Source organism: Notolepis coatsorum, assembly GCF_963971535.1.
Source record: "Notolepis coatsorum genome assembly, chromosome: 13".
In the NCBI taxonomy this organism is placed as follows: domain Eukaryota; kingdom Metazoa; phylum Chordata; class Actinopteri; order Aulopiformes; family Paralepididae; genus Notolepis; species Notolepis coatsorum.
The window spans coordinates 68,139,324-68,152,123 of record NC_140177.1 but is presented as its reverse complement, the minus strand read 5'-3'; the positions used below and the strand labels follow the sequence as shown (position 1 = coordinate 68,152,123).

Genomic DNA, 12,800 nt, shown 5'->3' with positions numbered 1-12,800 from the left:
AAGACGAAAGTCTTTCTCTGGTCTGCATCCCCTTAACAATTGTGTGTATTGCGCCGTACTGTATTGTACCCATTCTGCAATCTGTTAAATAAAGTTTTCATTCATTCATTCATTTCTCCCCCACTACTCCCAAAAGTAACACTAAATAGATAAAGTACAACAACGCCAGACTCAAGAAACTGTGTTCCCAATTGTTAAAAGGATGCAGACCAGAGAAAGACGTTTGTCTTGTTTACATCAGGGTCCCCCATTTTCAATTCATATCGACATTTATGACATACACAACATACATGACAGCTTTGGCTGTTTGTACGATGAAACAAAGAACTTCTAAGATATACATTAACTTGGATTTCAGTGATATACTTTTGACAATAAATAAAATCAGAATTTGTTCTTACTTGCTTGCCTGGGTAAATAAAGGTTATAGAAATGTTTTTCTTTTGAAAACCGATACCGATATTTTCCGATATCACATTTTAATGCCGATATCGGCCGATAATATCGGTAGGCCGATAATATCGGACATCCCTAATTCATATTTATTTAGGCTATGCTAATTAAAAACACATGTTATGGATATCTAATTTAATTATCTGCTTATTTATTAATGCTTCAATTCATTCAGAAACGTTGCAGCAAACAATCCATATGTGCATTTGTTTATATAATGATAACGTACATAAATAACATTATTGAGGGAGGAAAAAAAGGAAACTGATACCTACTTCACCCTGTTAGTCAAGTTGAACTATCGCTCTGACTCAGACTGTGGGTGGGGGGGGTGTCTCGCAGATAATACAATAGTATAATTATATAATATATATTTTTTCTGTAGGTAACGTAACGTTACATTTGGTTGACAATTTACTGACTGACTGGCATCTGCCTTTTTTTGTCAAATAAAACACCTTGGAACTACGACTGAGTTGCGAGCCCTGCTTTATCTTATGACTTTCACGACACTCCATATTTACGTAGCTATCTAACCATCACTGTAAACCGGGACCCAGCCCAAACCATCACCGTGATGTCACCATCCAGCTCAATCTAAAATGGCGGCGCCCATGGCAAAAACGGGGAAATTACACTTGCGTTTTCAGACAAATAAGCAGGATTTCACATTTGATTATAGGACCATGTCTTACCCAAGGTACACAACAAACAAATTAGGCTCATATTGTTTAACGCTTCATCTCCCCTTTAAGGCTGAGATCACGTAGGAGGCTCCTTGGAATGCGCCTGTGCCTTTTTTTTCCCAGTTTTCCTTCAACCGTTTGGTCGCAGTCGTTCTCCAAAAGACTCACATTTTAAAGCAGATTTTGCCACACCGTATGTCGATGTCATCCTCTTGTCAAACTGTGTGTTGTTTAGCAACAAGGTTGAGGTATTTTTCCTTACCTTCTCCATTTACTAGCGGCGCTCGCAGCTGCATTTCTAGTAGGGGTGTAAAGGTACACGTATCCGTACCGAACCATTTCAGTGTGTACCGTACCGTACCGAACGGCTCTGTACCGAACGAATACAACGGTATGTTAACCACTAATGACCGTCCACCGGGGGCTGTTATTTTCACAATCTAATATAATAATATTTTTTGTTATTAATTTCAATATAGAATATTCGTTGACAGCCCTATGAGTACAATTAGTTACTGCACACTACATCACCCCTGAGTGGAACACTGTACCGAACCTTGACTTCAAAACCGAGGTACGTACCGTACCGTGGTTTTTGTGTACCGTTACACCCCTAATTTCTAGCATTTGGTTATGAAAAAGAAGTGCCCTATATGATCATGGCCTGAAGCAGTATTTACAGGGTATCTGCAGGGTATTAAAAAGTCTTCAATTTCATTTGCACACAGGTATTACTTTTTTTTGGGGGAGACATGCAACAATTTAAATAAAGTGCAGCCACCAGTTCATTATCGCTATGTTTTTGTGCTAGTATGGTCATGAAATCGGAATAAAAAAATCTCATGTTGAAACCTGCAGATACACTGTTTTAATAAACAGTTTGGTTATTATTGATATTGAATGTTGCGATGACATGTTGGGCTGCCGTCGTCCCAGCTGTAACACTAGCCACGTGCCGGTAAATATCTGTGGCTGATAAGTCTGTTAACACCAACACACTTCGGTGGGAGGCTGACAGTTGCCAGGAGGCTCTTTTCTATTCAAACCAACTTGACTGGTAAAATGGCGGAAGGAAGGGCCACCCTGTGCCAGGTAAATTAAACTCTCTCCTCTCTGTCCGTCTCCCCTTCAGATCCCAGAGGAGTTTGACATCGACTCGCAGCACTCGGACCAGTGCTCTCTGACTCCAGAGTACGCCAAGGAAATCTTCGACTACCTCAAGAAGAGAGAGGTGAGTTGAAAACGCAACGAGAAAAAGAAGGGGAGAAAAAAAGAGTCATCCAAAGCTTCAAAACCAAAGACTCCCGATTCGGTAGACTGTTCTCTACACAATGGTGTTACATATACTTTTCCAGCTGTCACTGAAGAAAATTTTTTGGGTAGAATAATGTATATCTGTTATGTATTTCTATGCTAGCATGTACAATAATACTGTTTGTACTGTACATATATCTCAACATCTGTACATACCTGCATATAATCACTTTTACATATCTGTAGATAGTGATACTATATCTACATATCCCTTACCTACTCTTACTAGTTATGCTGCAGTTATGACCTGTTTCACTGTACATATTAACACTACAACTCTGTACATACATTTGATTAGCACTACACTCAGTAGTACTAATTTATACTCATACATTGTATATTACTATTGCACTTTACTGTTACATTTGCACTCTGGTTGGATGCCAAACCTCTTTTCATTGTACTGTACTTACTGTACTCTGACAATGATTTTGAATCTAATCTAATCTTCACTCCCTCTTTCATCCCTGACCAAGCACAAGAGATACCATAGGAATTTCACGGAAAACCTGGAAAAGCAGTTTGATTTATAATTAGTGTTTTCCAGGCCTGGAACAGTTATAGACTTTTATATCCACGTCATCTGGCTTCACTTCCTCCTCTCTCGTCCCCGACTGGGCAGACGACGCGCGGGCAGTTTGTCACGGTGTGATGTGAGTGAGCTTGCTAGGTGCACCTACTGTATTGTAAAGGTGTGGAAACACTCATTTCTTGTTCTTTCTTTCTTTTCTTTCTTGTCTCTCTGTCCGTCCATCTCTCTCTGTCTCTGTGTTCCAAAGGAGAAGTTTGTCCTCTCTAACTACATGTCCACGCAGCCCAGCCTCAACCCGGGGATGAGAGCCGTGCTGGTGGACTGGCTGATTGAAGTCCAGGTGTGTTATTCATTGCGCCCGCCCGCCCGCGTCCATACGTAACCATGACAACAACCACGATTTGTCTTACGCCGGGACCCCACCAAGCACTTGCGGGTTTCATGCAAGAACAGCCCGCGTGGCCGTCCACACCGAGTCCAATTTCAGAGCGGGCAAAAGCGCACGGAGGAGGAAGGCACATTTACATTGGAACAGCTGTAAAGGCCTAGTCTATATGCGAAGTCAGTCCCCCCGTTTGAAGATTGTATAAATATTTCCAGTTCCAGTATTCTATTGTCCATTTTGCATGTATAACCATTTATTATCTAATTAATTAGAATGTTAGAATTCATTTTAGAATGATGAAATCAGTGTGACTGTACTCCTGGAAAAAGTATAGTATGGTTTATTTGTATTGGGAAAGATACAGACACATTAGCTGGTTGAACAACATCTATATGTGTAGTAATAATGCAGATATTGAGTGTATTTCTGTAAAAATGCCTCTGAATCCAACCAAAGCAAAAAAATGCACTTCCTGCCCGCGCGCGGCCGGTGTGAACAGCGACACCCGTTAACATGGGAGCGAAAGTGAAGCGCCTCATGCCCGCGTTCGGTGGGTTTGGGCTGTTAGACTTGAGGTGGATAAACACTGAGATGTACTTCTGCGTGGGCCGTCGCCGCTCTTTCCACCCCGACCATCATACCTGCATGCTGTCTGCGACGCCCAGTAAAATTACTGGCATCACCCTCAGCGCCACTTTGACGTTTGTGTATAAAGTACACTTTTGTCGGTCGCGGAAACCGCACCACTGAATTTATTGAAAGAAATGGAGAGATTATTAGAATCTTTATTCTTTTTCCTTTTTCTATAGTTTTCTCCCATCCCCCAATTTTGTCGTTATGCCAATTCCCTTCCTGGTTGTTGCGCGCATTGCCCTACTGTCTGTCTGTGGAGGGTGTAGAACTACCACATGCCTCCTCCGATACATGTGGAGTCGCCAGCCACTTCTTTTCACCTGACAGCGAGGAGTTTCACTGGGAGAACGTAACGTGTGCAGAAGTTCACGCTATTTCTCCCAGATCCCCTCTCTGCTGAACAGGCGCCCCGACCAACCAGTAGGATTCGCTGTTTGCAACGACCAGGACTCATACCCCCACCGGCTTCCCACCCGCGTACACTGACAATAGTGTTCGTAGGGACGACTGATCAAGCCGGAGGTACCACTGACTTGAACCCAGAGTCTCTGCGGTGGTAGGCGAGTGCTTAGACCTCTACACTACCCAGCCGCCCAGAAAGAGATTCTCTACGTGTGTTAAAGGAACACGCAAACATTTTGGGAAATTAGCTTACCGTAAAAAGATTAAGATTAAGAAGTTAGATACCAGTTTCCTCACTGTCCGCTTCCATTCATTGTGCTAAGCTAGGCCAACGTGCAGCCAGATAGCTTTCTACTGAACGCACAGAGAGGGAAACTGGTATCTATCTTCTTGTCTCTCTCTGGAGAAGACGATAAGTGAATAACTCCAAAATGTTGGCGTGTTCCTTTATTAAACTTTGTGAAAATGTTTTCCTCACATCCAGTGTTTTTGTGTCGCAGGAGAACTTTGAGCTGAACCACGAGACTCTGTACCTGGCGGTGAAGATCACGGACCACTACCTGGCCTCCACGCCGGTCAGACGAGAGATGCTGCAGCTCATCGGCTCCACCGCCACACTCATAGCCGCCAAGTTCGAGGTGAGGACACACGCACACACACACACACGGTATATCACTTTGACACAACTCCACCGCCACGGGCGGCTAGGTGGTGTAGTGGGCAAGGCGCTCGCCACCAACGCTGGAGACACTGGGTTCTAGCCCAGCTCTCGGCGTTGCTATCAGCTTGGCTGGTCGTTCGCACTAACACAATTGGCAGTGTTAGGGGTGGGAAAGCTGATGGGTGGGTCCTGGGCGTTGTGGACAGCGACCCCTACAGTTCGGTCGGGGCGCCTGCACAGCGAGGGTAGGATCTGGAGGGAGGTAGTGTGACCTCCCACACGCTACACTCTCCCGGTGAGAACCTGCGCGGCCAGGTTGGCCTGCCCCAGGCTGCACATGCGCCGGAGGAAAGCATGTGACAGTCTCCGGCCTCCCGGACCAACAGTAAGGGGGGGTGCGCAACAACCAGGAAGGGGGTTGGGAATTGGCATAACGACTAACAGTGGGATGGGAGAAAAATCGTAAAAAGGAGGGGGGGGAAAGATAAAAAAAAAAATCCACCGCCACCTCCACCGCCAAGTTCGAGGTGAGGACACACACACACAGAGTATATCACTTTGAGACAACTACACCACCACACTCATAGACTCTTGCGATGAGTTGTAACGTGCTTGAAATAAATGCATAAACCTGCCGGAAATAAAGATGAGAGAACTGGAACAGAGTTGATTTTTCAAAATGCAAACCTTCCATTGTCCAACAAGAAATCAGTCCCATGCTGATTCACATGCCCGAAAAGTAAAGGGAACAAAAGTACCGTAATTCCTCTAATAGTAACCGGTATTCAATTAAAAACCGGGTCTCTATTAATGACCGGGTGCGCTGTTGAGCTAAGCAATTATAAGCCGGCCTCCTAATACAAGCCGGGTATATTTTGTTATTGTTGTTATATGCTGGCCTGGCTGTGCAGTAAATACCATATAATGGTATGGTGTTAATGTTTACCAAGATAGTAAGCCTACCTCAGAATTGTATAAAACAAAGTTATTATTATTATTATTATTATTATTATTATTATTATTATTATTATTATTATTATTATTATTATTATTATTATTATTATTATTATTATTATTATTATTATTATTATTATACCAGTATTGTGATTGCACTATTTTACTTTATTTAACTTTTTTTGACCACCTGTAATTGCACTGTTTACTACCGTATTTCATACAGTACTTGGTTTCAATAAATGAACCCAGTACATTTTACTGGGTTCAAACTGACACAAAATGTTGATTTATTCATTATGATCGGTTTGAAAATTAGAAATATAGGCCTCTCTCTTATACATGCCTCCTCCTAATACAAGCCTGGTATCCGCTACAGTTGAAACAAATACAAGCTGGGGTTACTATTAGAGGAATTACGGTAATCTAATATAATAGGGGGAAAGACTGAACTACTCCTGGCTTGGTTTTTGGAGTTTGTTTGTAGGAGGCCTCAGCAATCCCTCCTTCCTACTCGAGGCATAGATCCCAAATCCAAGATGGCACCCTGAGGGTTAGGAACACCCCTAACTACACCCACAAAGGGAGCCCCCTACATGGTCAAACCTAAGACATAATGGTGAACTTTGACACCAACGAAAGCATTTTCTGTTTCTCTTTTTGGGCTAAGAAACTCATTGGATTTATTGGATTGGAAATTGGAAGATTCCAAATAGGAGGAGGGCTTTAGACTTCAAATACCCATTGATTGTGTTTTTATATTTAAAATAGTGCTGTCAATCGATTAAAATATTTAATCTGATTAATCACATGATTGTCCATAGTTAACTCGCGATTACTCGCAAATTAATCGCATTTTCTTTTCTTTTTATCTTAAATGGATCTTTTTCAAGTTCCAAGTTTTAATACTCTTATCAACATGAGAGTCAACAAATGCTTGCTTTATGCAGCCATTTAACACAAAAGGATGACCCTCATGCATTGCAAATTTGCATCAAATTCAAAACAGAGTGATGCACAAAATAACTTAAAAGAAAATAATAATTTAAAACAATGAATAAAGTGTGCATGAAATAATAGGGGAAAGAAAACGTTAGGAACTTGTTACATTCACCCACACAAGGGCTGAGTAATCACCCCCCCCCCCTCTCTCACACCAACCTCCCTCTCTATCTCTCTCACACACACACACTTCAGAAACAAACATAGTATCAATGAGAGCATCAATAATACACCTGAGTGAAGTCTAGAGAAAAAAAAAAGAATAATTACAAAAGAAAATTCTTAAAAGTTAATCGTGAGTTAAAAAAAATAGTGGCGTTAATAGAATTGGGCGTTAATACTGCGTTAACTTTGACAATTTTTTTTAATCCATCAGGAGCGTAGCCCGCCAGTTCTCGACGACTTCCTGTACATCTGCGACGATGCGTACAAGAAGGAGGAGCTCATCTCCATGGAGACCAGTATCTTGCAGGCGCTGAGCTTTGACATCAACATCCCCATCCCCTACCGGTTTCTCAGACGCTACGCCAAGGTATGTACATGTATGTAGGTGTGTGTGTGTCTCTTGCCTTTTTGGGAAAACCTTCTGCCTTATTTAAAAAGCAGTATACTTGCAAGTTGCCTTCAGTTGCATTTCGAGTTTAAATAAAGGTTTGAAATGAAATATAGACATTTTGGCCGATAAACAATAATACATTTTCTGTGATGGCAGATCATCAATATTTATTGCATGCAATATGTCTGTATGCATCCCCCCCTCGAGTAACTACATTTTATGCATACTAAAAGTAATAAGACATGATTTTCTTTTTTTAAACTTTAATTTCAATGCTTGTGCACTTGTAATAATAAATAAATAAAGTGATGGTCGCCAATATTGCGCATCCATATAAGAAAATGGCAAATGGTTTTTAATGGCGGTGAAGCCATTAAACATACAGCGGTATTGAGAGATGAGACCTACAGTATGTGATACCAGCTGTTTGTGTGTAACGCTGTGTATTCACGCTCTCTCTCGGCAGTGTGTGAATGCGGGCATGGACACGTTGACCCTGGCGCGCTACGTGTGTGAGCTGAGCCTGCATGAGATGGACCTGGTACCAGAGAGGGGTTCCCTGTTGGCCTCGGCCTGTCTGCTGATGGCACTGGTCACCAAAGACCTGGGGGGATGGGTGAGTAATAGTATACACACACACGCACACTCAGGGTTCCCACGGGGTCTTAAAAACTCTTAAATAGAATAATCAGAATTCTAGGCCATATAAATTAATAAAGGTCTTAAAGGAACACCCCAACATTTTGGGGAAATTAGCTTACCGTCTTCTCCAAAGAGAGACGAGAAGATAGATACCAGTTTCCTCTCTGTGCGTTCAGTAGAAAGCTATCTGGCTGCATGTTAGCCTAGCTTAGCACATGGCCGGTTAGCCTTCGGGAGAGGTGTTAGTTGGACAATGCCTAGGCTAACTGGCCATGTCCGCTTCCATTCATTGGGCTATCAATGAATTGATATGTCCTAATTGTGCAGGAACAGGGCTTCAAATTATAATTGATCCACAGAATCAGGGGTTTTGGATAACTACCGTAATTCCTCTAATAGTAACCGGTATTCAATTAAAAACCGGGTCTCTATTAATGACCGGGTGCGCTGTTGAGCTAAGCAATTATAAGCCGGCCTCCTAATACAAGCCGGGTTTCATGTATATTAGAGGAATTACGGTATTTCCCTCAATGGATTTACCATAGGCAATATATTTTGTTATTGTTGTTATATGCTGGCCTGGCTGTGCAGTAAATACCATATAATGGTATGGTGTTAATGTTTACCAAGAGAGTAAGCCTACCTCAGAATGGTATAAAACGAAGTTATTATTATTATTATTATTATACCAGTATTGTGATTGCACTATTTTACTTTATTTTACTTTTTTTGACCACCTGTAATTGCACTGTTTACTACCGTATTTCATACAGTACTTGGTTTCAATAAATGAACCGGGTTCAAACTGACACAAAATATTGATTTATTCATTATGATCGGTTTGAAAATTAGAAATATAGGCCTCTCTCTTATACATGCCTCCTCCTAATACAAGCCTGGTATCCGCTACAGTTGAAACAAATACAAGCCGGGGTTACTATTAGAGGAATTACGGTATGCCTCGTTTTATAAATGTGTATACAGAAACAATTCCGTTGCTTTTGTTGATAATATTCATTCATTTCATTGATAACATAGTGCTGTAATTTCAATTTCTAATATGCATGATCAAATTCAACAACATGCGCTTTTATTTTGATATTCCTTATTTGAATGATTGAATGATTGAAAACGTTTATTTTTGGACATGTTATTCTCCATATTCCTCCAAACAACTCACGATATCTTGTTCCGTCGAACCAAACAATCATAGCAACAAATAAAAAAAACATTAAAAGAAAAATATAAAAAAAATAAAAAAAAATAAGGAATTATAAACAAGGTCAAGAGCAATGTGTTTGGTTAGCAGACATGTCCAAAAAAGGAGTAGAGGGAAGCTAAGCTTATTGATCCCTACCCCCTTACATTTATATTTGTTCTTTCATACATTTTACTAGATATAACATAATTTAGTGTATTACAATATAGAATATACTTTTACTTATATTAAAAGATTACAAGAAAGAACTTGATTCACTTGACAGCAGTGAATATAGTACAGCACTACATACACAATATAACATAACTTTGTTTATCCTCAATACTCATTTCTGTATTTTTCCAATGTGTATTTTTTTAGCTGCTTTTTGAATTGTGCCACATGTTTACTCAGTTTGATGTATTCGGGTAAATTATTCCACAACTTCACTATGCTTTTCAGCGTGCACAAGATTCCCTCTCCCTCTTAAGTTATATTCTCCTTCCCTGTCTCTGAACCATTTTTGAATGTTGCCTGGGATTAGTTTATATCTGGCTTTGTATACAATGAGGGCAGTTTTGTAATCCACTAGGTCCATACATTTCAATGCTTGTAGCTTTATAAATACGTTATTGGTGTGTTCATAATATCCTACATTGTTGATTATTCTTATTGCTTTTTTTTGCATGGTGCATATTGGCTGTAGAGTGCTCTTGTAGGTATTACCCCACACCTCCGCACAGTAGCTCATATATGGTAGGAAGAGTGTACAGTACAGTGTATACAGTGTTTTTTGGTTTAGAATGTGTTTTATCTTGCATAGAACACCAACACTCTGTGCCAATTTAGTCCTGACATATTTGATATGAGGTTTCCAGTTGAGTTTGTGGTCTATTATCACACCCAGATAATTGTATCGCTGAAATTTCGCGATACATTAAGTGTGGGGTCGTCAAATAATATCCTAAATAAAATGGGATTGTGGTATAAAAAAGTTTGAGAACCCCTGATCTAGTTGCTCAATGTCGTGTATAGCACCTTTTTTAAATAAAGGTTAAAAAAGAAAAAACACTCTGGTGACCTTTCAAAATGGCAGCTGTGAAAAGAGTCACCCCTTGGGTCTGCTCCCAGGCCAGATTCAAAGACCATGTTCTGACGCCCCTCTCTCTCCCTCCCTCCTCAGTCTCCCATCCTCCAGTTCCACAGTGGGTACACAGTGTCAGATCTGGCTCCTGTGGTGAGAAGACTTCAACCCATGCTCTTAGAACCTCAGGACGACTTACTCCGGGCTGTCAGGAATAAGTACTCGCACAAGTACGTGACCCTTTTTAGGAGACAAATATCCAGTACATGAACATTTATATTTACTTTATCTTAGTTACTTTTCCCCCCCACTTATTATTAAATCAAGTGTACCTCAAGTACGACCAATAAAAGAAATGGCCGGGTGTAGTACACAGAGGATTAGAAAACGGCACCACCGGTATTCTCTTTTTGTGTTGCAAGGAATGAATCCCCCTGAAGATCCAAGTCCAAAAAAGAAAATAAATCCTGCACATACACAGGATCACCTCTCAGCATTGTTATATTTGTCAGTGTTCTCAATACTTGCCTATATAATGTCTTCTAGAGAAAGGTGTAGTGTTGAGAAACATACAACAATGCTAAAGTGATTTTGTTGGGGTGTGTGTGTGTGCGGTGGGGGACATTGACCATCTTCAATCCCGTCCTCTTTTCTTGATCCTTCAATCACATCTTTGGACAAACGGGAAGCAACAGTTGTCAATGGAGGATGGATCAAACGCCAGATGTACAAAATCTAAACTGTCCTCCAGATGTGTGTGTGTGTGTTAGGGATGGGTACCTTTCACATTTGAACCGATACCGGTACCCAACGGTACCTTTTTTCGGTACTTTAGTCTCAAGAAATTTAATTTACCTACCTGAGTCGTGAAAAAAAATAATCCAAACTTCAAATAACTACAATTTCAACAGTTTTCGGCTTACCATTGCTCCGACTGCTTTGTTGTTGAATCAAGTCAAATCCTAGGTAAGCATATATTGTGCGTGTGAACGTATTTTTTCTTTTTTTTTCTTTTTTTCTTTCGGTATCTCACTTGATTCGATACTCGGTAGTACCGACGTGTTTCGGTTCGGTACCTCAAAAGTACCGAATTCGGTACCCATCCCTAGTGTGTGTGCGTGCTGCATTGAAGCATTATACCAGTCTTCCCTCCAATTCTCAATACAATAACTCACCATCAAGTCCTATTGAAATGTTAGTGCGTGAGGTAATTCATTGTGTTTGTGAGTGATAACCTTTTAAGACATTTGTTTTTAATGACCTTTTCTGTGTGTAACCTTCTCCAGGGTGTTCTTTGAAGTCGCAACTCTGCCTGTGGTGGACATGGAGGTTTTGGAGCAAGCCTTATCACAGAGAGACGACGTCAAACAAGAAAAGTATTATTCCATGACAGAAGTTGAGTGAAAATATGTACATTTTCCTGAAGAGAATCTTGTATATATGTTAATATTTGTAATATTTATATAAGTGTCCTGTTTCTCTGTACTGTTTTTTCTTTATATATACATATCACTAGAGATGAATGCCATTTTGTTTTTGTATTCCTGTTTTTATAATCAAGTGTTTCAGTACGAGTTGTTTGTGTGAGTTGTGCTTGTTCTATCTCTTTTTATTTGTTCTACTGTTAGGATTTTTAGAGCGGGGGGGGGGGGGGGGGGGCATATCATTATTATTTTTTACATTATATACCCCCAGCTGGTTTAGAGCTGTGTGTGTGTATATATTCTATGTTATGGTACATGCAGAAAACGGTTGAATGTATACATTTGCAAGTTGAGTATATTCATGTAATGATAAATATATACATTGATCTTTTTTCCACATTTACCATAATATCTATACTATGTGTGTTTTTATATCTGTATACATACACTATGTCACATGTTTTACAGTGTTATGTTAATGTCACTACTAGAGGTGCAAAGATTCAGAAATCTCACTATTGGATTCCAATTTTTGTATCATGATTCAATTAAAAATCGATTCTCGGTTCATTACTTTGATTGACTATTCATAGTCAAGATTTGATAATAGATTACTATTTTCGTATTTTGAGTTACTTTTCCTATTTGACTGTGGTAGACACTTAGTCTCAAAGCAAAAAATCACATCAAATGTAAACCGTTATTTCGTTTGTTCCAATAATTTGAACAGAAACACAATTTCCAATCTTCTGCAATAAAGCAAGGCAAAAAGAAATTGGAATCGATAGATATTTTTTCATATTTGGAATTTTAATCAATTTTGAATGTGATAGAATCACAGTCCTTGTGTGAATACATTTTCTTTTACACCCCT

At 40.1% G+C, this 12,800-nt stretch overlaps 1 protein-coding gene across 1 annotated transcript in view; it reads left to right on the top strand.

The window, feature by feature from the left end:
• The window catches only part of ccnb3 (cyclin B3), a 34,565-nt gene extending 22,425 nt beyond the window's left edge, over positions 1–12,140 (top strand). The window contains exons 6-12 of the mRNA XM_084326876.1: positions 2,272–2,370; positions 3,233–3,325; positions 4,906–5,043; positions 7,399–7,554; positions 8,045–8,194; positions 10,602–10,732; positions 11,789–12,140. Coding sequence (XP_084183002.1) covers positions 2,272–2,370; positions 3,233–3,325; positions 4,906–5,043; positions 7,399–7,554; positions 8,045–8,194; positions 10,602–10,732; positions 11,789–11,906 — 885 coding nt within the window. The 3' untranslated portion in view covers positions 11,907–12,140. The remainder of the gene's footprint in view (positions 1–2,271; positions 2,371–3,232; positions 3,326–4,905; positions 5,044–7,398; positions 7,555–8,044; positions 8,195–10,601; positions 10,733–11,788) is intronic.
• The last annotated feature ends 660 nt before the right edge of the window (positions 12,141–12,800 follow it).